At 35.9% G+C, this 27,039-nt stretch overlaps 1 protein-coding gene across 1 annotated transcript in view; it reads left to right on the top strand.

Annotated features, from left to right (window-relative positions):
- The window catches only part of DCC (DCC netrin 1 receptor), a 697,032-nt gene that overhangs the window by 96,299 nt on the left and 573,694 nt on the right, over positions 1-27,039 (top strand). Inside the window, exon 3 of the mRNA XM_048218577.2 lies at positions 20,067-20,351. Within this exon, the coding sequence (XP_048074534.1) occupies positions 20,067-20,351 (285 nt within the window). The remainder of the gene's footprint in view (positions 1-20,066; positions 20,352-27,039) is intronic.

The following is a 27,039-nucleotide window of genomic DNA, read 5'->3' as shown; positions in this document are numbered from 1 at the left end:
TTCTCTCATGTGTCTGAATCATATTAAAAATCTGTATTATGGATAAGTTCCTGATTTATAAGACTATTGCCATTTCTCTAAAGGATAGAATTGGAATCAGCTAATTTTTTTAGATTTTTATTCTAATAACTTGAAAAATTAGTGGGAAGGAACACGTATGGAAAGTGATATGCTTTTTAAAGGGCAAATACATACGTATAGATTAGTGGAGATGTAACTGTTAGTGATTTCAGTTATCTAAGACAGAACTGATTTGTAACAACCAAGAACAATGTACTATCATAATATGATTGCTTTGCCCAATTCATTCTCTCCTCATTTCAGTGATTAACTTACATTTTTGCAGGAATATATGTGAAGTTAAGTGTGCATGCATATATGTAAATTCACATGTAATATAGAGGGATATATGTGTGTATTTGACTATAGTTGTGTGTATGTAAGTATACACACACACACACCTCTCTATATCTGTATCTGTGTCTATGCAACATATATATACAGACACACACATACACAAACATATATGCAATTTATTAAGCATGTACATAAATACGCATATATGCATATGTCAGTATATCAGATATAGACATGCATTCAGCTGTAGAGAACCTCTAATAGATAAAAATTGGAAAAAAATCAGGGATGGGTTAAAAATAATAATTTTATATATTCAACTTTGCATTTTTGTATAAAATTGTTAATTTTGAATAATCTTGTATATTCATATATTTTTTCCATAAAACAAAATGATTGGATTTTTGTTGTCTCTAAAGCCTCTTCCAAATTTAAGTGATGAGTCTAAGATTTGTTTATCTTTTTGTCCCTCTCCTGAAACCACTTAAAAATTCTGGAAATTATGGTAGATAATTATTGGAGGATAGAAAGACCGTAGAAGTAAGACAGATGAAAGATCAGGCTTTCAATAATCAATTGGCCAATAGTCATTGACCACATGCTATAAAGACACTGTGCTGGACAGAAGGAAATACAAAGAACTGAAGTCTTATTCTTACTTTTAAGAAACTTAGAGAATAATTGTGGAAAGATATGTAGACATTGACATCAAAGCCATCAGTGTAAAACAAGGATTGATAAGTGAGTTAGAAAAATGCATAACCAAGTCCTACATTTCAGAATCAGGAGTGGGCACTTAAAAAAACATATAAATCTTGTTTCCACAATTAATTTCCTTACAAAACCTTTTCTTGATAGCTGTTTCAAAGATAAACAAATTCCTTGAAGTTTGATTGATGATAGATAAGTGGATAGATAGATAATCTAAATAGATACATAATCTAATTCTATAAGGTCTAAATTATTACAAGTTATAAGTTCTACACTGTTATAATGAGACTTTCCCATAAATTGAAGTCAGCACTAAAATACAGAGCAATGGAAAGTACCAGTCATAAAAATTTAAGATGAAATTAATCAACTGAGGCCAACTATTTTAGAATTTCCTCAATTGATGACCCTTTACCTAAACGGGCAAAACAAAAATAATCATTCCTGAATGTGATCAGACTTAAAACAAGAGTACTATTCAGTGTCTTCAGTATATATGACACTGTACCATGAATGTTCACCAAAAAAATAGAGCAATATATGTATCCTTGAGCAATCTAAAATTTAATTGGGTATAAGAAGGGATGCATGAAAATATAACAATACCAATAAATAGTTGATAATTACCAATGAATGCCACTGAGAATAAATTCAAAGAGATATTAGAGAAGAGAAGGGAAAAATAGTTTTGTTTGGGTCTAGGAGTTGAGTTGGGTTCAGATACTTTACTTGAGCATTCAACAAATATTTATTGAGAGCCTACTAAGTATCAGACACTGAGGATACAGCAATAAACAAATCCGGTCAAGGCTCAGCCCTCACGAGGTGTGAAAAAGTAAAGAAATCAGACAAGTAATGGAGAGCAGAAGGTAACAAAACTGAAGAGGTAGATGGGAAAGTACAAAGCCATGTTCAGGAGCTCAGTGGAAGGACCAGTTAAAATAGGACATATGGTTGTTAAGGAGATAAAGATAAGAAGTGAATGATCTCCTAAACCCAAGAAAAATATAAAACTATAAAATATATAAAATATAAAAATTTTATTTTTATATAAAAATGTAAAATATATAAAAATATAAAATATATAAAATATAAAAACCTAAAAAAATATATAAAATATAAAAAAATATATTCCCTATGATACATATCTGATAAGACATTTGGGAAATAATACTATGTTCTGAGATCCCCAAATTTAAGCTATATCAGGTTAATTCTTGGTAAATTTACAGGTGAGACGTTGCCTTAAAAATGTACCTCACCCATCTTTCATCAGATTGATGGACTTCATGGCATCTTACTAGATGGCTTTAGATCTAAGAATCAATTCAATAGCATATTTCTGGAAAGGACAAATGGAGATTACAGTAAAATGCCAATACGTGTCTCAGACACCATTCTGATGGAGAAATATCTGTAAATCACTCTAAAGACTGTCACAAATTCTCAAATGCTGAGGCCAAAAGAGTAAAATACATAAAAAGGGTTTACTTCAAAGAAAGTAAAATTGAAAGTGAATTGAAAGAACTTGGCAAAATTTAGGATAAATCTAGCTGTTTTAAATTTATACTTTTGATCTTCTGTCCATTGAAAGCTATATGACTTTAAAATAATAGTATTTTAGATAGTCATTAAGAACAAGAGTTTTATTTACACAAAGTAAATTAGGGTAAGTGACTCTAAATTAATGAAAAGCCTCAGTAAGTTATATAAGATAGTTTACTTGTGATTATAAACAGAGGGAAAAAAGGGTAATTCAAATTAACTTGAGTTGGTCACTTTTTGCAATTTTGGGCAAATTTTATTGGCATCTCTCAACCATAAATCTCCAAGCTTATGTTTAGGCCTCTGTTATGAATATTCATGATAAAAGCCTAGTAACTGCTGCATCTTCTGCTAGATTGGCAGCTTCCTTAGAAAAGTGATGAGGAATGTTTTATTTTGCCTCGATATCTCCAATGATTGCCGATATCTATTACTATTAGATTATTAGATTAATTTGGTTGAATTTTGGTTTAGGAATGTGAGGTCTGGCCACATATTAGGTTGTTTAAACATAGAATCACAAGGTTATATAATTTTATATATGCAAAGAACTTTGATGATCACATTTTCTAGTCCTTTCATTTTTGAGATTACAAGATTTAGATCCAATAACTTAGCTGATCTCTTACTCTGGTTCAGTGTTTAGTACCACATCTCTTATTCAAGTATCTTTTTGTTGTTGTTGTTACTTTCTTCCAAACCACCACATCTGACCCCACTTTAACCCAAGCAAAATCCCTTATGTCACAACCTAAATATTTTATGAAATCTGGGCTCATTCTTGACTTATCCCTTTCCTTCACAAACCACACTCAGCCTTCAACAGGTCCTTTTAATTATGCCTCAAAGTATACCTGCTCTCTCTTTTTCTTCATTTTCACTGTTACCTCATTTGCCCAAGCTGTGGAGCAGAACACTGTGCTCTGGTTATCAACCCCAGTGGAGGTCTCTGGGCACATCTGTCCACTGTATCTTGGTATCAGAATTGCCAAGGAACACATCACAGTCAAGCGCTGGTTAGAACAATGCTTTGCTCGCCTAGAGAAGAGACAGAGTAAGGTCAGCTCCGGTAGTGGGTGTCAGACGCCACAGCTTGTGAGTTCCCTGGCAGCTGATGCAGGGCAGGTGGTCTACTCTCACCCCTTCTGCACAGCAGCAGAAGGGCCCTAATCCCTCCTCTGTGGAGTCTTCGATACACTTTGCTGTGAGCGTGTCTGAGCGCCACTGACGTACACACTTAAGCAGAACAATGGAATACTCCTTGAGCCTGAAACAGAGAAAACTATCCTCATTCTAGGTTGTAAACTCAGTACAAGCTGTGTGGGCTCTTTGTCTCTTGGTAAGGAAGTGTTCAAGGTCCTAGGACCATTCTTATACAGCTGGGTAGGGTCTAGAGACTGAACGCTGGACTCCGCCTTTCCCAACATAAGCCATACTTCCTTTCACGTAGACTACCGTTATGTTCTAAGATTCCTGTTTCGTCCTTGCTTTCACGAACAACTGACACCCCACAAATATTCTCTGCACAACAGCCAGAATGATCTTCAAAAAATGTAAACCCAATCATGTATTTTCCTTGCTCAGAATCTCTTAATCATTTCTCAATGTAGTTGAAACGAAGTCCAAACCTACTGAGATGGTATAAGGCATCTGAATTGCCTACCCGTGCCTACATCTCCAGTCTGATCTCTTGCTGGGCTCCCCGTTGCTCAGTGCTCTTCAGAGCTCATGATCTATTAAACAACCAGGTTTTTGGTTTTGTTTCTTCAAGAAATACTTCTTAGTACTTTAATGCTTATTTACATTCGTAGTTCATAAGAACTGGCAAGATCAATATACAAGCTTAGAAGAAATTTTGTTGCTGATTCTATAAAAGCTGTTCAAGGATGCTAATACTTGAGGCTTAAAGCTATTCTGGAGGAATATTCTGTTTCCTACCGCACACACCCGTACCCCACTTCTGGCCCTCTTAGAACCAGGAGGGACACATGTCTGTGACTGCTCAGGCTTGCCTCCTTTTTTCATCTTTCTCCTTAGTCCAAGTAACATATGATACATTTGGGACCAGGAGAATGAGTTCACGACTACAAGATTATCAGGAAGGGTGATTTGCCATTCTCTCATTTGCTGAAATTCTCCTACAGTCAAGTGATTGCTGGGGAGTAAGTACGAAACAGATAAGTCTGAGTAAATGAGTATTTCAGACTCTTGTGGTGGGCTTTGGTTCAGGTGAGTCTGAGACACATCCCAAACTATGAATGTAGGTGTCAAACAACCTTTTTTGTTCTTCCTTTTGAGTGACTCATTATATCAGATATATTTGGTGACTCTGGCCCAAGCTACCAAAAAAATTGGTAATTCTTTAATTTTTTTTTTTTTTTTAAGATTTTATTTATCTATTCGACAGAGATAGAGACAGCCAGTGAGAGAGGGAACACAGCAGGGGGAGTGGGAGAGGAAGAAGCAGGCTCATAGCGGAGGAGCCTGATGTGGGGCTCGATCCCACAACGCCAGGATCACGCCCCGAGCCGAAGGCAGATGCTTAACCGCTGTGCCACCCAGGCGCCCCAAGATTTTATTTATTTATTTTGTCAGAGAGAGAGAGCGAGTACACAAGCAGGGGGAGCAGCTGGCTCCCTGCTGAGCAAGCAGCCAGATGTGGGACTGGATCCCAGGACTTAACTGACTGAGCCACCAAGGCATCTCTTTAAAAAGTTTTTATTTGCTCAGGGTCTCAGTACAAAAGGTAGAAAATCACACAAGCTCAGCAGTTAAGCTGAAATACCCTGGCTTTGCATTTTCGTTGTGCAAATGCCCAGCACGTGAAGTCATTTCACCAGCTCCAATTTTCTCCCAGTAGGTACTTCCAAATCAAAATGAAAATTACATAAATTTACCAGAAGTCTTTAATCTAAATTCTTATTTTTGCTGGGATTTCTTGATTCTCATGTTACTGATGGATTTGGTGGGGAGGAAAAACAAAGATATTAAATTATGAGAGAAAAAATGAATCATTTTGATATATTTGATGTGAATCTTAGCTATTATCAAATTAATTTTAATCAATTATGTACTGAAATAAAGGTAATGAGCTAACACTACTCTCTCTGCTGCCTAGTTGAATTGAAAACTTATTCCATTTTCATTTCTCCTTTCTTTGGTCTGTGTCTACAAGTTCTAAATATAGGACTCAGCTATGTATTTTTGACGGGAAAAAAACCAATCATTTTTACTGAGAGGTGGGTGGTCCTACCAGACAGAGAATACAACATATCGGCATAGAACTTCAGCAAGGCCCTTTACATCCATGTAAAGGTTATACTTTATATTACTATACCTAATAAAGTGTCTAATATGTACTCACTAAGTGCTACTGGTACTAACAAAAACAAGCATTTGAGTTAATAGATGAATAAGTAGATGGTAATTTAATCCTTTAGATAATATGCTCAGTTGAAAGTTTGAAACAATCATAACCCAATAGATTCTTATTTCAATAATCTTTCAAACATAGAATAATCCCTTGCTGAGTTTTTCTGCTTATTCACTGTTATTGGGGCTTTGTCATGTTTCACTCATGAAATATGCTGAATGTGAATCTCATTTTTCTCTTCTGAATTTCCAGAAGATTATTACCCAAATAGTAACTGTATATTAATATAAATATAAAATAGTGTAATTTGTTATATAACATGATATAGTGTGTTAACATAGCACACAAATATGTTATCAATTTTTTGTTCATTAATATGGAGATTAGTCAACGTTTATTGAATGCTATTTGTACCAGGGGAGTAATACTAAGTTATAGGAGTTACTGCTTCTGTCCTCATGGAGCTTATAGTAACTCTGTAGTCAAATACACATCATCTATGATAAAGTTAAAGAAGCTGACTTTGATACCAGTCTCTCATATATGGTAGAAAAAAGCAGTTATAGAGATGCCTTAGTGTTTTTTCCATTATCTGTGGAGTTATTTACCATAACTAAAAAATGTTATAGTCTTCAGATTAACCATTTCTTGTTTTGTTTTGTTTCTTTTCCCCACCTTGTTCTTCTATTGAAAATGTCCTTTTGGATCTTGGGCACCTATTGAATACCCATTCATTATTCAAGACCCAGCTCTTATTCCACCATTTCTGGGTCTCATTGCTTATTATTCCTTTTCCAACAGACATCACCAGGAATTATTTCTTCTCTGCTCCCACAATGCAGTGTATTTAGATAATATCATTCTTGTGTATTTGCTTTTCCAACCAGACTGTGAGCTGTTTGAGGAAAGAAGCTAGTATTAATTGTTAATTTTGTCATTGTATGCCTTAGACAATTAGGATGATGCCTGCCACACATTAGGTGTCCAGTGAATGTTGACAGATTATATTAGTTTGAGTTTTCCAGAGAAAAAGAACCAGTAGCATATATGACTTTTGAACATCATAGGTTTGAACTCTGTGGGTTCATTTATGCACAGATTTTTTTTATTTTATAAATGCAGTACAGTACTGTAAATGTACTTTATTTTCCTTATGATTTTCTTAATAACATTTTCTTTTCTACAGCTTACTTTATTGTAAGACTATACTATATAATACATATAAGATACAAAATATGTGTTAATTACCTATTTATGTTATCAGTAAGGCTTTTGGTCAACAGTAGTCTATTAGTAGTTAAGTTTGGAGGAATCAAAAGTTATACATGAATTTTTGATTATGCAGGCAGTTGGTACCCCTAACCTCCATGTTCTTCAAGGGTCATCTGTTCGTCTGTTTACTGTAAGGAATTGGCTCATGTGATTAAGGAGGCTGAGAATTCCAAGGACCTGTACGTGGCAAACTAGAGACTTAGGAAAGCCAATGGTGTGTGTTCTTGAGTCCAAAAATCTGAGAACCAGTAGAGAAGATGGTGTAAGTTCCAGTCTGAGTCTCAGTTCAAAGGCATGAGGAAACTTATGTTCAGCTTGAAGACAGGCAGAGAGTAAATCCTCTCTTACTCCACCTTTTTGTTCTATCAAGACCTTCAGTGGATTGGATGAGGCCCACTCACACTGGGGAGGGCAATCTGTTACTCAGTCTACTGATTCAAATGTTAACTCATCCAGAAATATCCTCAGAGATACACCCAGAGTATCTTTTTTTTTTTTTTTTTAAGATTTTATTTATTTATTTAACAGAGACAGGGAGAGAGGGAACACAAGCAGGGGGAGTGGGAGAGGAAGAAGCAGGCTCATAGAGGAGGAGCCTGATGTGGGGCTCGATCCCAGAATGCCGGGATCATGCCCTGAGCCGAAGGCAGACGCTTAACCGCTGTGCCACCCAGGCGCCCCCACCCAGAGTATCTTTTAACCAAATACACTGGCACCCTGCAGCCCAGCCAGGTTCATATATGAAATTAATCATCACATTGACTAACTGACTGAGTGAATGAGTGAATAATTTGGAAATCTCCATAAGGTGATATAATCAGTGGTGGAAGGGGTTCATGGCAGGGTTATCAGGAGAACCTAGACAAAGTAGGGAAGGGATGGTAACAATGACATGATATAAAACAAAATATCATACAACTCTAAGAGCTTGCTTTTTTGTTATTTCGGTTATTTGCCTGCTTTGAATTAAGTACAATTTACAAGTTGGCCCAACAAGTATCAGGCACATTCATAATCAACTTTCATGAGTGTTGTGACCATTCATTAGCCATGCATAATGAGATTAAACTTGATGGAAAGCCTAAGCCTGGATTCTGTAAAATTATTCATTACTATTGATTACAAACCAATCTCAGGATTTATAATAAGAACTTTATCTGCAAAGTAGGGAATGAAAATAAAGTTATGGTCAAAGCCTGTCAAGAGAAACATCTCTTCATGAAATCAATATGTTCTTGAAGAGTCACTTGCAATTGAATATAATACACTGAATAGAGCATTAGAATCATTAGCAAAATTTCCTTTTGCATATTTAAGATATGCTTATTTTAGAAAAAAAGAAAAATAATTTTCTCTCACTTTTAAGAATGTGTATTAATATAATTTTACATGGTTGTGTAATTTTTAGTACAGTGGGTATGCAATAATTTGCCTATGCAATCATCAGTTGTAAAATTAGCCCATTTTCTATCATTCACTATTTTAAACAATGATGTACTGAATTGTTTTATATATCTAACTCTTTTCTTCATATATTTATGGATAGATTCCTAGAAGCAGAGTTCTTGGATCAAATTGTTATGATGCACATTGCCAAATTACTTTTCAATGGTAGTATATCAATTCATACTTTCAGAAGCATTGTTAGTCATCATTTTGAAATCTTTGCAACATTAATAGGTTAAAATGCTATATTATTTTTGTTTATACAGTTGACCCTTGAACAACATAGATTTGAATTGCACAGGTCCACTTACATGCAGGGCTTTTTTTTCATAAATGCAGTGTAGTACTTTAAAATGTTTTCCTTATGATTTTCTTAATAACATTTTCTTTTCTCTAGCTTACTTTATTGTATGAATGCAGTATATGATACATATACAAAATACTTGTTAATCGACTGTTTATGCTATTGATAAGACTCTCAGCAAACAGTAGACTATTAGTAGTTAAGTTTTTGGGAAGTCAATATTATAGTCAAATTTTTGACTGCCCAGGGGGATTGGCACCCTTAACCCCTGCGCTGTTCATGAGTCAACCGTATTTTCAGTTTTTGATTTCTAACAAACACTTTTCTATATTGGAAGTTTATCCATTAAAAAATTCCATTAAAATACTATATGAAAATCTTATAATAAAATAAGCAAACAACCCCTAATTGATCTTCATTATAAATATGAGTTTCCACTTGGCTTAATATATCTATACAGGTAAGAGACCAGATTCAGTCATCAAAGATATGACAGTAAACCTAAGAGGAAAGGTAACCACCACTATCCAAGTGTTGCTATATAGCTCTTTCTGTAAAAATGGATTCTATTCTAACTTTCATGTAGAATAATGGCATTTATATTCAATATAATTTGATTAGATTTTATGAAGGATCTATATCCAAGAAGACAAGATCATGCAAGTTTAAGGAAAAGGTGGTAAAGCTTTCTTCATTATTTAATCTTGTGCTGAGAAATAGATATTCTGTAATAACTCAGATGAATGAAAGAAAAGCTATTAATGCTACCTAGATGAATGCTTCCAGAATCCACCTCTATTGACGTTGAAGTCAACAAAAGACATGGAGGGGCTGAATCATGCTTGTCCGATTGCTGATAATGAAATCAGGAGGAGCAGGGCGGATGGTACATGGTGTAATTCATATCTGAGAACAATCTCCAGAGAAGAGTTGGGGTGTGGAGCTGAAATCCAACTCTGGAATGCTGGCCAATCCTATGGAGCACCTTTTTAAACTTCATGCCTTCAAAGATCAAAGATCACTCTTTCCCAATTCTTATAAAGGCACCATGTAGGCTATCGGAGGTCCAAGCAATATTTTTTTTAAGAAAGATGGATTGGGAATCCTGAATTATTACATGGATTTGAAGACCAGGAGTCCAGCAAGGCTGCTTGGTGAGATTATGATAGAACAGCATTCAAACTGGCTCTTGATCTCCCATAGATTATAGGAAACCCCAAATAACCACCTGGTTCCAAGCCTTATGTCTAATTAGTCTTCAAGGATTGGGAAGTGTACCAGTCCTTCAGAGCATTTATAGTGGACAGACCTCTGGGGGGATTCTGAGCAACACTTACTGATGGCATGTCTCCTTGACGACTTTTTGCCTAGGGGATGAGTTCATTGTGTGCTGCCATTCTTGTAGAGCAGGACCGACAAACTGTGTAATTTGCCTGTACGATTTTCCTTTTCATTTCATACTTCTGTTACATCCTTCTGAGGTTCAACTAATTACCCACATGGATGTTTCTTATAAGATCACACACCAGGTGAGTATGGCTGGCACCCACCAGACATTCTCACTAGATTTGTTTCACAATGCCATGTTGGAGCAACTTTTCTTTAGCCAACTACCTAGAAGTCTGTAATTTTGCCAGTGAAAATGAAGCTAAAACAAAAATCTGGAAAAAATAAAGAAGGGAAATGATAATTCTCGGAGGGACATACTGGCAGAAATGTGCTATAACAAATTCTAAGAATCCTTTATTGGTCTTCTGGCTTCTGAAAAAGACCAAACCTGGAGAATTTCTCTTTAGATTACCTTAATTCTCTTCCCTTCAGCTAATTTGCGAATTAAACGAGGGCAAACAAGGTCCTGGCTTTGAAGGGACGTAGCCTTGAGGCTTTAATTTGGAGCAAACAAAGCATTTATAGCAGTTCTCTGGCAGGTGTAGAATATCGCCACGTTGCTGAATATTTAAAAGCGAGGCATGTTTCCAACCCCAAAGTCTGTCCCCCAATTGATAAGTCTCTTTTTATTAAATGAATTTTAATTACTTAATAATTAGACCTTCCATAGGAGGAGATGGGGATCCTGATAGTCTGCCAAAGAGGCTAGAGGGCAAATCAGAAGAATGTGCCATTTTCAGATTAGAATTTTAAAAAAGGAATAGGCCCAGTCTAGGGGTGTGCGGGTGGATGGGAGGCCTCCCTAGAGGCAAAGAGTCTTGGCATAAACCTGGACTGCAAAATGCTTTATTTCTACTTCTGCTTAAAAGCCAAAGTAGTTTAGAATTCAATGAATGAAAGCGCATGCTAAGATGTTCAAACTTTCTGACTGTCTGGATCCGATGGAAAGATTTCTCATAGTCTGTGTGGTGTGTGTATGCATGGGTGGAAGGGTCCAGAGAGACTATTGTTCTCATTATTTTAATTCTGGGAGCCTAACACTTTTGATGTCCCTGCAGATTTAGCAGCTTTTCATTCATTGCCATGGTGATATTTTACCTCATTTTTTTAGCATCACAAAGGAAAAGCCTAAATGAAAAATGTTTGCTGCTTTTGCTATTAACATTTCTACTGCCTCAGTGACAGCCAACAGTTTGGTTGTGCCTGGCTCCTGAGGAAATAGGTATTGGCTGGAACCTGATTGATGGTTGCAGCCATTGCTCAGGCTGTCCCAGCTGGGTGGGGGCTGGCCCGGGCACCACTGATAACGTTGTTCCTTGGGACAGTGATTTGCAAGGAAGGAAGGATGGGAAAATTTCATTCAAAATGTATATCACTAGTCGACAATTTAAACTTATGATGCTTGGTTAAAAGGTTCATGGATGCACTACGCATAGCCTCCCCCCCCCCCATACACAATCCATTTCAAATGAAAGGCTTCATGGTTTGACTTCATGTAAGTATATTAGCCTTTGCTGTTTTTCACATCCCCTGAAGAAATACCTGGTTTCTCCCATTCTGTATGCCTCCTTAGCCATTGCTGTCCTTCCTAGACTTCCCAGTGTTTGGAGTCTGGCATATTTGCCTAAACAAAATATCTTATGGATAATATATTTTTCATTCAACAAATATTTGATGGACAATGATATGTCATGTGCTCTGCTAAGTCTGAGTGCAGAATACAATAGACTTAGCCCTGCTTTTGTGGAATTTTACAGATTAGCCGGGAAGATGACTGTTAAATCAATGCCATAGCTAATTAATTACAGCTGAAGTAAGTGCTGCAAAGGAGACATACAGAGATGATTGGTTCTATCTAGGCTTGGGGGAGGCCTCTCTGAGGAACTGAGAATTCTGGTATGGCACTGGGCACTGTTAAATCGCAGGTATTCAAGTGCTGTGTTAGAGAAGAGCTTAAGAGAGTAAACTTTACTCCTTCTTGCATGGGTAGGTAGTAAATGTTCTAGGAAAGAATTGTGGTTGTGGCTGTTTAACAGGTCTTGAGCAACATTAACAAAGTAACATATATAAATGGACCCTTAATGAATCCTTTCACTGTTAAAATTAGTACTAAAGAATAACTGAAGGATCTTTTACAAAAATCCAAATAAACAGGGTGAGACCCATTTCTCCATGATACTTGCATAATGGTTGTATATCTCTTGCTAACAGCACTTAATGCTTACTGTACAACTATAATTAGGATAGTTGACGTCAATAAAATTTCTGATACTGAAGCTTAGGCAGTTTTACTGACTATTAGGAACTTATAAAATTTGAATTATAAGTGTCTGTGTTTATCATTTTTGGGACAGGAGATAAAATGGAGCTCCCATACATGTCTGACTTCTCCAAATGCAAAACAATGTGTTCTCTCCTTTTAATAGTTCCCAAAGTAATACCTCCCTAGTAGGTGCTGGTCTTTGCTAATGCATGGAGGTGCAGATATTGTGTGGACCTGCATTTTGACTGGTAGGGGACACTTCTAAGAGTCCAGGTATTGCTAGATTGAAAGTTGCCGTAGCATCCTGGGTCAGACCAAGTGTGAAGGTAGGAACCTTGACTGCAGTTCATTCTTGGAAACAGCCTTTTCTCCAAGGGTAACAGTGAAAGGCCTCCTGAAAGTATCAAAAATTAAGTTTGTAAAAAAAAAAAAAAAGAAAGAAAAGAAAAAGAAAAGAAAATGTGTGTGGTATTTTTAAAAGTGCCATATTTTAGGCTGGTTTGTCCCTGAGAGTACTTACTAAACAGCCGAGTTTACCCCACACTGTGCAGCTACTTAGGGATTGAGGAGTGCGGGGGTTACTGATCTATAGAAGAAACTCTACTTGAGACATTTCCATGGGTTGGGGAAATAAGGCGTTTTAAGAAATATGATAATTCAACACTAAAACTTAAAAAAACCAAACAATCATACATATTGTAAACGTTTGAATGAGTTTTGCTCCTATTCTAGTTCCATCTGTAGAGACAGTGACACTTACAGGTCTGTTGTGAGGATAAAGTGAGGTGATTTATAAAGGTACTTATAATAGTGCAAATGTTAAAACTGAGACCTTGCCCGAAGTTGTCCAGCTGGTTAAATGGTGAAGCAGAGAAGTGACCCCAGGTAATTTGACCAACCCATGTGTCTCCTTCTTTACCATCCCAGACTGCCACTGAGTATGCTAGGATGTGATAGAGCCAACACTCAAATGCAATTATCAACATTTATATATCTCAATGCTCTTTTTAAACATTTAGAGTCACCTAGAACCTCAACAAATATTTGTGTATTTTGTTTTTCTTGTTATACTCTGGAGGCATAAGATACCCCTGCCCCACCCCCAAAAGACCCCACATATACAAACCATAGATACTTTTCAGTCTTTTATTTGTATAACTGGCTTTGTCATGTTATCTGTAAATTATCACTGCTGTAAAAATTCAAAAAATTCTGAGATGATTTCCAGGAGGCAAGACTAGAGAAAAGGGTTTGTTTTTTGTTTTTTGTTTTTTTTTGAGTCAGTACCTTATGAATAACCACAGCTTTGATAGATAGATGTTTTCCTTTTTAGAGGAAACTTGAGAAATACAATTAAGAGGAAGCAGGTTTAGGGAGTAGACCAGTTCAATAGATCCAAGAATTATTTTGCAGGAGTTGTGGAAGATGAGCCTGGAAAGTACCTTGTGCTAGATGCTTGGGTAGCAGTATTTGGGGTATAAGACAATACTAGAAAAAAACTGGGACATTAGAGTTTCTTAAATGAAGCAAAAACTTTGGTGATTTAGAAACAGTGATCTTTTCCTATGTTTGGGATATAGTAGGGTGAGAAAAGAGTAGAGATAGGAAGACCACTTGCGCTATGATTACAATGGATCAGATGTGTTTGAATCCAACTTTTTTCAAGAAAAGGCTCTTGTGGATCAGGAAGCTATTTTTCACGAGGACCTAGTTAAAATTATACTTGTATCTCTCTATGAGTGAAGCACAGGAATCATTTGTATTGCCTAACAGCATAAAATGGCTCTTCTGAAAATACTGTATTTCATTCTTACGAGTTGCAGTGAGTTTAATGTTCATTACTAGGTGTTCATACTCATGCCTTAAAAATATAGTACTAAGGTGATAGCCTATAACTTCTTCTTTTAATACTGTTGCTGGGTTGTTACACCACCAAGAGATGTGAGTGCTAAAATTGGCACAATATTGGGAGCATTAATTTAAGCCATATAGAGCCTTGTAAACTTACAATTGCTTTTTGATGTGTTGGGTTTGCTTTGCAGATACAAAAAAGAAAAAGCTACAAATCATGTTTATAATTTCTCACTGTGTCAAATAATCAACTATTTGAAATTTTCAAACATTATTACATCATTAAATTTTAAATAGGATACAATTCTGACCTCATTTATTAAAATACGAAATAATCATAGAGTGCATACTAAAAAAGCATGTGGAATATTAACCAATTCCATTAAGTCTAATTATATTAATATACAGTCTTATGTCTTGTGTATGATCCTTCCAACTGGTTGAAGTTTACATAAAGGAACCAGTTGTTGAGTATCAGTTTGAATTCAACCATACCTCATTTTATTGCACTTTATTTTGCTTCCTAGATACTGCATTTTTTACAAATTGAAGGTTTGTGGCAATCCTGTGTCACACAAGTCTATTGGCCTCATTTCTCTAACAGTATTTGTTCACTTTGTGTCTCCATGTCACAGTTTGGTAATTCTTCCAATGTATCAAACTTTTTCATTATTATTATATTTGTTATGCTCATCTGTGATCAGTGATTCTGATGTTACTATTGTAGTTGTTTTGACACGCCATGACCTACACTCATATAAGATGGCAAACTTAATCTGTAAGTGTTCTGTGTGCTCTGAATGCTCCACCAATGGGCCATTCCTGCATCTTTTTTCCCTCTACTTGGGCCTCCCTATTCCCTGAGACACCATAATATTGATATTAGACCAATGAATAATCCTTCAGTTGTCTCTAAGTGTTCAAGTTAAAGGAAAAGTCATACATCTCTCATATATATATAAAAAAAAAAGCTAGAAATTATTAAGGTTAGTGAGGAAGGTACATCAGAAGCCAAGATAGGCCGAAAGGTAAGACTTTTGCCCCAATCAGCCAGATTGTGCATGCGGAGGAAAAGTTCTTGAAGGAATTTAAAAGTGCTATTCCCATGAACACACAAATGATAAGAAAGTGAAACAACCTTATTGCTGATATGGAGAAAATTTTGGTGGTCTGGATAAAAGGTCAAACCAGCCACAACATTCTCTTAAGCCAAAGCCTAATGCAGAGCAAGACCCTGAATCTCTTCAATTCTGTGAAGGCTGAGAAGTGGTAAAGAAGCTGCAGAAGAAAAGTTTGGAGCTAGCAGGCGTAGTTTGATGAAGTTTAAGGAAAGAATCCATCTCCATAATACCAAAATGTGAGGGGAAAGAGCAAATGGTGATATAGAAGCTGCAGCAAGTTATCCAGGTCTAGCTAAGATAATTAATGAAGGAGGCTACACTAGACAACAGATTTTTAATGTAGACAAAACAGCCTTCTATTGGAAGAAGATGTCATCTAGGATTTTCGTGGCTAGAGTGGGGAAGTCAAAGCTTCAAAGGACAGACTGACTCTCTTGTTAGGGGCTAACGTAGCTGGTGACTTTCAGTTGAAGCCAGGGCTCATTTACCATTCTGAAAATTCTAGGGCTCTTAAGAATTGTGCTAATTCCACTCTGCTCTATAAATGGAACAACAAAGCCTAGATAACAGCACATCTGTTTACAACATGGCTAGTGAATATTTTAAGCCTACTGTTGAGACATACTGCTCAGAAAAAAAAATCATTTCCTAAATATTACTGCTCTTTGACAAGGCACCTGGTCACTCAAGAGCTCTGGAGGAGACCACAACAAGATTAATTTTTTCATGCCTGCTAGCACAACATCCACTCTGCAGCCCATGGATCAAAGAGTCATTTTGACTTTCAAATCTTATTATTTAAGAAATACATTTTATAAGGCTATAGCTGCCATTGATAGTGACTCCTCTGATGCAACAGTGCAGTTAATTAAAAGTCTTCTAGAAGGAATTCACCATTCTAGATGCCACTAATCACATATATGATTCATGGGAAGAAGTCAAAATACCAACATTAATAGGAGTTTGGGAGAAGTTGATTCCAACACTCATGGATGAGTTGGAGGGGTTCAAGACTTCAGTAGAGGAAGTAACTATAGAAGTGGTGGAAATAACAAGGGAACTAGATTAGAAGTGGAGCCTGAAGATATGACTGAATTGTTGCAGTCTGATGATAAAACTTGAATGGATGAGGAGTCACTTCTTACAGATGAGCAAGGAAACTGGTTTTTCAAGATGGAATCTACTAATGGTGAAGATGCTGTGAAAATTATTGAAATGAAAATAAAGGATTTGGGATATTACATAAACTTGGTTGAAAAAGCAGCAGCAGAGTTTGAGGGGGCTGACTCCAATTTTGAAAGAAGTTCTCCGCTGGGTAAAATGCTATCAAACAGCATCACGTGCTACAGAGAAATCGTTCATGAAAGGAACAATCAATCAATGCGACAAACTTCATTGTTGTCTTATTTTAAGAAATTGCCACAGCCACCCCAGGCTTCAGCAGCCCAACCAGTCAGCAGCCAGCAACAGTGAGGCGAGACTCTCTACTAACAAAAACCAAAAAACAACAACAACAAAAATTGCCGAAAGCGCCAATGATGCTTAGCATTTTTAGCAATAAAGCACTTCTAAATTATATTATATAATGCTATTGCACACTTAATAGATTACAATAGAGGGTAAACATAACTTTTATATGAACCAGCAAACCAAAAATTCATCTGACTTATGTTATTACAATATCCACTTTATTGAGGTGCTTTAGAACTGAACCTAAAATATCACCAAGGTATGCTTATACCCTTTCATTTAATGTTTTATTCTCTTCTGTTGTGTTTATTATCTAGAATATAGTGAGTTTTTGAAACACCACAGACATTTAAATGTAAATTAGGTATTGAGAACTTTATCCATTGTGTATAACTTATACAAGAGTGTATAGCTGAAAATATGTAAGTATCCAGATATTTTACCAACTTATTAAAAATATTTTATTCTTATATTTTATAAAACATATAATTTGTGTGTATAGGTAAATTATTCCCAACTTTATTTCCTTAACTATAAAATAAAATATGGAAGTGGAGACCAAGAAGAAAACTATTAAATAAAAAAAAATTGTTTAAAATCTATTGTCCTACATAACCCTCACAACATCTGGCTAACTATCCATTGCAGTGTTGCCTTATGTAGTATATACGGCCATTCTCTGTTTAAGGACATGCTTTAAATCTATACTTTAGCAGTTATAGATTAATGTGCTTATTTTGAATAGACTCTAGACACTACACTACAAAGAGTATAGAAATTGGACTTTGAACAATGAGCTAGGACACAAGTTAACAGATTCCTTTTGGTCTTTACTCAGTGGTAAATCTAGCATAGTTATAGATTAATTCTGGATACTAAATAAGAATAGAATTATGCATGTGGCTGGCACCCCCTGTAGATATATTTGTAGTGTGGAGACAAACAAATCCATGGATCCAGATTCTAGAGCCTTACCTGGGGATCCAGATGACTAATTTTAGTACCTTACGTTTGGGATAGATTTCAATTGGTAAATTAATATTTGCACAAGTATGAATGGTTCTGCATGGTCTAGAATTAATCATTCTTACTAAAGAACAGCCTTAATATTGCATTTATAGATCTTCAGGTCTATTAATGTAAATGGAGGTATAATGAGTAGCAAACCATCTTTGGCAGCTTCTAACTATTCCATATGTGATATTGATATAATTTCCTGTTTCATAGATTCAATTATCTGGTGGTTTAAATACTCTGATCCCTGAAAGAGATATGAAATTCCACGTTCACCTAGGGAAGGAGGCTTCTTTATGGCATTTCTGATTGTCTCCCATATTTAATTATGATGTTTTAACTAAGTCATCTTGTCTTTCCCCTTTTGACTCCAACAAATTTTTTTTCAGATTGTAAGGAAATTTAGGTTTGTGAGAATTAACAGACCCAAAATAAAACTAATAGTAGTTAAAACTGAGCACAAGTAGAATTTGTTATTGACTACATATGGATGGGAAAATTATTGGTAAAATTTGATCCTGGGCCTAGGAAATTTTGACTTAATTAAAACAAATCTATAAAATTAAAAAAAATCACAATAACATAAAATATGATCAGGAAACCTTGAGGTGAACCCCAAAATGATGAATGAATTAAATTTTATTATGAAATTAACACACAATGAAAACAATTCCAGTAAGACTGAAGTGAAAATCAAAATATTGGAATATAACTGTAATGAATGAAACATGAATCAAGGAATTTAAAATTATTTAAATAAATGAACTCTAGAAAATAAAATTGCTAATGTTCTATCAGTGATGGCATAATTCATTCAAATATGTTTATGTTTAATCATTTAAAAAGTTTTCACAGTTGAAACACTAGAGTCATAAATATCCATCTAGTCACAAAAAGGGGGCTCAAGAGGGCAAGACCAAAATATTTTCTACCCTTCTCATGTAAAACATCATGATGTGGGAGACTTCTCTTTCACCATGCTCATAGTAATGGCCATTTATTTTCTTTTTGTCATTTCCTTTTTCCTTTTCCCTACATTTGCTTAATCATCATATGAATGCATCTTTTCCACGTGTTATTGTACATGAACATTACAATGGTTGTGTGAGTCGAGTTAGCTCTTATCCCATATTATAGCCCATAGAAACGAAAAAAAGTTACCAAAGGAATCATACAGAGTGGATCACCAGCCAGGCTAGACACACAAGCTAATCTAGTTCATTTTCTCAGTTTACCACAACTATAACTGGCAAATACTGATGATCATTTACCTTAGGCAGTCAACCCATACGAGAGTGTTCTGTTACTATAATTGGTGGTTAATGGCACCCATTTTTCTTGAAATTGCTGTAGGCTATGCCATATGGCCAGTCCTTCGTGAATCTCCTTAACTTCATAGTCCTCTGTCCAAAGCCATGTACTTGGAAGCACATAGGACCAGGATTCAAAAGAACTAGATTGTGGGGTGCCTGGCTGGCTCAGTCAGTAGAGCGCATAACTCTAAATCTCAGGGTCATGAGTTCAAGTCCCACATTGGGCTTGGAGCCTACTTTAAAAAAACAGAGCAAAACAAAAAAAGAACCAGGTCTTATTTGCAGGATTGTGTGAACTTGTGTGTAGGATTCTATTTCTCTGAACCTCGATTTTCTTGTGTGTAAAATTAGGATGATCTTGTGTATTCTGTTTATTTTACAAAGCTGTTTTATGAACGAAGACTAACAAAATAGTAAGCTTCTAGAGATTAATAGCAATTTTTTTATCATTTTTTAGCCACAGAAACTATTGTGATATCAGACACATAATGCACCAAAATATGAAGAACAAGTGAGATGAAATTTGACAAAACATAAAATACAATTTTCTATAAAGAATACAGGTGTGATTATTTTTATTGGTGGTTATTCTGTCTTATCTGAAAGATTTATCCTTTCTTCTTTGTTTTTCCCCTAGGACCACTAAGGTTCCTATCCCAGACAGAATCTGTCACAGCTTTTATGGGAGACACAGTGCTACTCAAGTGTGAAGTCCTTGGGGAGCCTATGCCAACAATACATTGGCAAAAAAACCAACAAGACCTGACTCCTATCCCAGGAGATTCCCGAGTGGTGGTCTTGCCCTCTGGCGCCTTGCAGATCAGCAGACTTCAACCGGGGGACATTGGAATCTATCGATGCTTAGCTCGGAATCCCGCCAGCTCAAGAACAGGAAATGAAGCAGAAGTCAGAATTCTGTCAGGTATGACTGTCCTCTTTATTTTCTTCAGAATTATATTCTTTGGAGTAGTTTGAACAACAATTTTCCCTTCAACAAATGCTTTGTGATTGTTTTTAAGTTCTGGGGGTTTGCTTTACATTTCCCCCCCTTCTTTCTAAATGAGCCATTAGCTGAGGGTAAGCCAAAAGTTTTTTCTTACTCTTCCCAGTCTTGTATTTGAAGTTTCCAGAGAAATACATATTTTCCTTATATATCTGGCTTCATTCATGGATGCATTCACACATCCATTAATACACAATGAGTGCTTCTTACTGTAAAGCTCACTGCTAAGCATTGTTAATGTATTATTTTATTTTCCCCTGATAGCATTCTAAGTAGTGACTATTATCCCCATTTTCAAAGGATGAAGGTGAGGCTCTGCAAGGTTAAGAACCTTCCCCAGGTTAATACTGAAGATTCATTTACTCATTAATTCATATACTCATTTCTGAGAAACACTGTGCTATGTACAGGGATGTAGCAATGATTAAGACTGACACAGAGCCTGGCTTGTTAGAGTTTGGGTGACATGGACATGTAAATCATTACAATATAGTGTGACTGATACTATGATAAGGAAAGTAGTTTCTCTCTATCTCTTCTCTTCCTTTCTCTTCTCTGGCAAATGTATGACTGTGGGCTCCTTTTCATCTCCTAAACAACCAGAGGTTAGACTGGAGATTTTCTAACATCTCTTCTCTTGCAATAACTGCTACTATCTTCTATCTATGTAATATCTACTTTCTCATTTAATAGCACTTGGAGGGTTTACAAAGACTCACTTGTGAGAATCACAAAGAAGACACACACTTGAGTCATTGTGACAGACTCCCTATCAAAGCATTGATGTTGGCTCTTGTCTCTGCATGCTGTGTATAGTTACCACAAGTCCTTCAGCTAGGTAGAGGGTAACATTCCTATGTCTCTTCAAAAGTAAACTGACAATTTGAACATTCCCAGGTACTTTGATAAGGACATCTTTGAAGCCTCTTCTAATTCTTTTGTGTACTCTTTCCTCCATCAGTCACAGGGATACTGACTTCAGTGTGTCAATATCCATCAGCACCACGATTTCCTTCCATCCACTAGGCAGTGACAGATGCAAATGTAGCATTTATTCCCAACACACACATGCATCTATTTAGGCATCCATTAGCTACACAAAAATTTTAAATATTTATATTCACATGTCCTTAATAATGCATCTAAGTCAATCAGATGGGAAGCCTAGGTAAGCCACATAGAAAATTGGCAAGACTATGTTAGCCTATCTTAATATGACTGAACGGTCTGTTTTCCAGAAGTATTAAGGGATAATGTTGGACTAATTAAATATTAAATCTGAAATAGGAAGTTTTGAAAGACACAGAGACATAAGCATTAAATCACCACTTACATTTATTTGTTCACCTTGTAAGACACATTTGCATTATAATCTGTGGAGATTTATTTAAAGCCAAATTTCATATTGTTAATTTGGCTAAAATCAAGAATATGTTGGGGTACTTTGGAGGTGTATGGATATTTTTTATCTGAATGGAAACAAATTTTTTGAAGTTATTAGAGCTAATGAGAAATTTTCTCCAAGTTCTGTGAATTCAAATACAAACTTTAAAAAGGACTTATGAGCTGAAGTAATACACACACACACACACACACACACACACACACACACTCATTATTGTTGTACTTGGTTAAACCTGTCTCCTATACTATTGACCATGTAGAGGATCTGCTGAAGGAGCATATGTTTGTCCCATTTATCACTGAGTTTGCAAGTTGGTTTAGAGGTCAAATACACAAATCCATGACAAGTACAAAATTGAGTAAGAGAATGGATGGATGGATGGATGGATGGATGGTCAATCCCAGTTTCTTTTAATTGCCATTTATGATTTTCTCATTTGTAAAATCTTGCTAATCTTTTCTGACTCAATTTCTGTTTTCTGTAAGTACTGATTTGAGGAAATAATAAATTACATAGATAGATGACCCACTCTCAATTCTAATGCTAATTTAATCAGGTAAGAAGGAGTCAGTTAAAATAAGAAAACATCAGATTATTAATATGTGTTATAAGCATTAAAGTCATATCAGAATAGTCACCATTCTTTAAAAATATATTCTTCTTCATGGTCATTTAAGTACCATCTTGACTGATGATGTTATCTATCTGTTAGTTTGAAACGTAAATGCTAATGTGTGTAGAGAATTATCTACTACTAATTAATATATAATTTGGTATTCCTACTCAAGTTCATATAAAATAAAAGTTGCCCCTTTTATATATTAAGTGCTTGATATCACCAAGTAACTGAGATCCATTAAATTCAGATTTTAAGAATCAAATAGTTGTTTCAAAATGTTGCTTTTCAATGTATTCACTAAATAATTCAACAAACTTTTGAGTGAATTTTATATACCTGCCATCATGCTGGTTGCTAAGAATACAAACTTGGGAGACTGTGCCCTAAAACAGCAATAGCGTAGTGGGGAAAACATGGGGCGCCTAGGTGGCTCAGTTGGTTAAGCGTCTGCCTCCAGCTCAGGTCATGATCCCAGGATCCTGGGATTGAGGCCCGCATTGGGCTCTCTGCTCAGTGGGGAACCTCCTTCTCCCTGTCCCTCTGCCAGCTGCTTCCCCTGCTTGTGCTCTCTCTTACTCTATCAAATAAATAAATAAAATCTTTAAAAAAATAGACAAAGGAAGTAGACTGTACTGTGAAGGAAGAAATATAGTGGTTCCCTCACATAGAAACTCCAGCTGCCGATTTTGAAAAGCAAGGAAGTGCACAGCAGGTCAGAAGAGCAGAATCAGCACAGCACAGAGAAAGGAGACATAATAGCTTTTCAGGGGACCTGCACTTCATCTTTTTAACAAGGCCATAGGGCACAGGAAGTGTTGGAGTGGAAAACCTGGAGGTAAGGAAGATAAACTGAAGCGAGGAAGGTAAGGTAGAATGTGCGGAATTAACCTGGAGAGCATTGACCCATAGTGGTATCAGCCAAGATTCGGAAGCGAAGATGAGGGACGAGATCTTAATTAAGGTAGTTCTCGAAAACACACCACGTAGGGCATATGAGGGAGAGGATAGAATCCGGGCTCAGTAAAAGCTAGGGGGTGGCACGTTTCTCTGGGATTGGGTGTGGAATAGTGGTGCTAAGATGTTCAAAATAAATTGCAAACTTTGAAATGTCATACCTGGTTAAAATTTCCCCATAACATTTTATATTTTCCAGATTAAATGAATAATTACTTATTTCATTCAAAGGTAGGGAAATCAGTAACTATTTTGATCAATGTTTTAAGACAGAAATTGAATTCTTATGCGGAATTTACATTTTTAACAGAGTAAGTTAGTAGTAAATTGTCGTAAAGGGTTTTTGTTGTTGTTGTTGAAATATTGATAATACAACACTAAGTAAGATTGAGATGGTTTGAAGTATTTTGTTGCATGTGATGGGGAACGTACGAGGTATTGAGGGCCACTGGGATCGTCAGGTTCACTTTATTCGGTTCTCATGACATCTGAGTGCCAAGCGGTAGATTGAATTGCTGAATTATAAATCTGCTTTGGGCACTAGGTTGACTGAAATAACTGGCCCGTACACTGAAACTCTTATTTCAGTTTTCTTAATGGCCTAATTGAATTGATCAATTGGTAATTCAATCTATTGTTCATTCGTTTAACTGCGATTAAATGACTCTGGGTCCTGGATAGACCTGAACTCTGAATATCGGTACGATTAGAAGCGTTGGCTTTTAATGGAATCAGTTGGACTAAAGTATATTTTGAATGATTTTTCTCTATAATATTCATTTTTCTTGAAATGCATTTTAACAGAAATATTTCAAAATTCATATTGTTTAAAGGAGAACTATTTTTTTTGTTTTAAAACAAACGGTTTCTGAATTGTGTTCATCACCAAGAATTTATTATTATAACATTTTTAGTTTGACTAAATATTACTTATATTACAAAATTAATTACATTTTGCTACTATTTGTTTTATAATTTCTGCAGAATAATAGTTTGTAGGAAAAAACAAAGAAGACACATTCTTTGTTTTGAAATATACCATTAAGCAGAGAGTTCATTCATGTAGCCATATGACTAACAGAAGGCCAGGAATGGCAAATTCAGGTAAGTATATCTAGTTCCAAATCAGCACAGACAAGGAATAAGTCAGTTCTAGGTGGAAAATTTGCAGACTCCTTGTAGAGATGATTCTTTTGCTAGATATTCAGGAGATAACCATTTGTAGAATGATAGCAGATGATAAATCTGGAAGGAGAAGTTGAACCTATTTTTATGGAGAGCATTGAATCCCATGTCTAGGAATTTAGACTTGATTCTATTCACTTTATTGATGGCTGGGAATCCTTGAAGGTTTTTGAATAATATATATCATGATATAAACATACACACAGAAAAACAGAAATAAGAAAGCTGAGAGCAAATCAGATTAACGTATTACTGGTATTACTGATATTTTTGTATCATATTCAATGTTTTTCACTGCACTAAAGGATTTTCCCATAGTTAGCTTCTTCTTCTTCTTTTTTTTTTTCTTTTGGCTAGTTTTGAATAAAACTATTTCTTATGCCATGCTATAAATAGAACACTATTAACCTTTCATAGATCTAAGTTGGATAAAATTGTTTCCTTTGTTTCTCTCTTACATGTACATAGAAAAGAATGAAATATAAGATGATATTATAATTGAACCATGTGAAGTCCACGTTTCCTAAATATTAGACTTAATTCAGGCTGCATGAAGGAGTCAGCATGTGGACTACTATAGTCCATTTCCTATTGAGTTAATATTGATCTATTGAGCCATTATTACAATAAGTTGCTAAAAGCATGGAGTATGATACCAGACTAAGTATAAATCTCCGTCATACCACTTACTAGTGGTGCAATTTAGGGCAGGTTACTTAATCTAAATCTTTATTTATTTTACAAAATGTAGAGAGTAATGTCACATATTTCTAAGGGTTGTTATGAGGTTTTAACTTAAGAGGCCAAATATAATGTTTGGAATTGCTAAGTCCTTAGTAACTATTATAATTACTTTCAAATATTAGAATTCAGTCTTAAAGAATTTGATTCTTATGTCAAGATTATTCATCTGAGAGTAAATTACCTGATTTTGATTCTGGATATCTAAGTGTTCATTTTTTAGTGGTAGTTACACGTATTTTATGCTATTTACCCACAGTACTGTGTCTCTGCGTTTGTTTTTCACATCCATTAAAAGGCAGAGTATAGTCAACTATTCCTTCTCTAGTAATGCATTGCTACGTGGTTTTCACCCTAAACTTTCCATCAACATCATTTTGTTTGCTATACAAAATATTGCAGAAGTCACTGGCTTAGAAATAAGAGAAGATAAATAAGACTTCTGGTATTTGATCTTTATTAGTAATTAACAATTCACTGAATCTTCTAAAATCCTTTGTTTCCTTATTTGTTAAGAGAAAAGGTTGGCCTGGAACAGCCTTTCCAGAATTTCTGCCAGGGCTCTCATTTATTATTTAATTCCACATTCATCTCCAACTCCACCTTTGTAATTATGGCATTTAAGAGTTCAAGTTTGCTAGACAAACTCTAATTATTAGAAACTGGGGCTCCTGGGTGGTTCAGTCGGTTGAGCATCTGACTTGATTTTGGTTCAGATCATGATCTCATGGTTGTGAGATTGAGCCCCGTGTTGGGCTCTGTGCTGGGATTGGAACCTGAATAAGATTCTATCCCTTTCTCTCTGCCCCTCCCATCCTCCCCCAGCTCATAAATAAATAAATAAATAAATAAATAAATAAATAAATAAAGGGAGGTGCCTGGGTACCTCAGTCATTTGAACAGCCAACTCTTAATTTCGGCTCAGGTCATGATCTCAAGGTCCAGGGATTGAGCCCCACATCAGGCTCCACACTTGACAGGGAGTCTCCTTGAGGATTTCTCTCCCTCTCCCTCTCCCCCTTCCCTCACTCACTCTCCTCTCTCTCTCTCAAATAAATAAATAAATCTTTAAAAAAACACAGAATTGGGGTGCCTGGGTGGCTCAGTTGGTTAAGCATCTGCCTTTGGCTCAGGTCATGATCCCAGGGTCTAGGGATCAAGAACCACATTGGGGGGGGGGGGGTCCTTGCTCAGCAGGGAGTCTGCTTCTCCCTCTGCCCTTCACCCCATTTGTGCTCTCTCTCTCTCACTCTCTCTGTCTCTCTCAAATAAATAAATAAAATGTTAAAAAAAACTATAAGGCCATGCAAAAACACAATCATTGTGTCAAAATCAATCTCATAAAATGAGACTATCCTACTTTTAAATTAAATTGAATAAAATGGTTTTTAGCTAGTTTATATTGTCATAAAAAACACACCAAAAGAAAATTGGATACCTTTTATTGTATACAACTGGCCATGTAGTGAAATGACCAAGTTCCATATCATGATATGCTCTACCCGCCAACCCCCAACCATGATAGCTTTAGCTTGCCCTCTTTGGGAACCAGGGCTGGGCAGAACATGGAAGCCAATGGACAGTCATGGTATATTAGAATTAGTTATTGTAACTCAGGTCTTTTAACCAATGTGAGATAGTAGAGATAATCAGTGTTTTGTATACACTTGATGAAATTCCATTCAGATACACAAAGTTGATAT

This window comes from Ursus arctos, unplaced genomic scaffold (assembly GCF_023065955.2).
Source record: "Ursus arctos isolate Adak ecotype North America unplaced genomic scaffold, UrsArc2.0 scaffold_17, whole genome shotgun sequence".
NCBI lineage: Eukaryota > Metazoa > Chordata > Mammalia > Carnivora > Ursidae > Ursus > Ursus arctos.
This window is presented reverse-complemented; position numbering and strand designations above follow the sequence as displayed.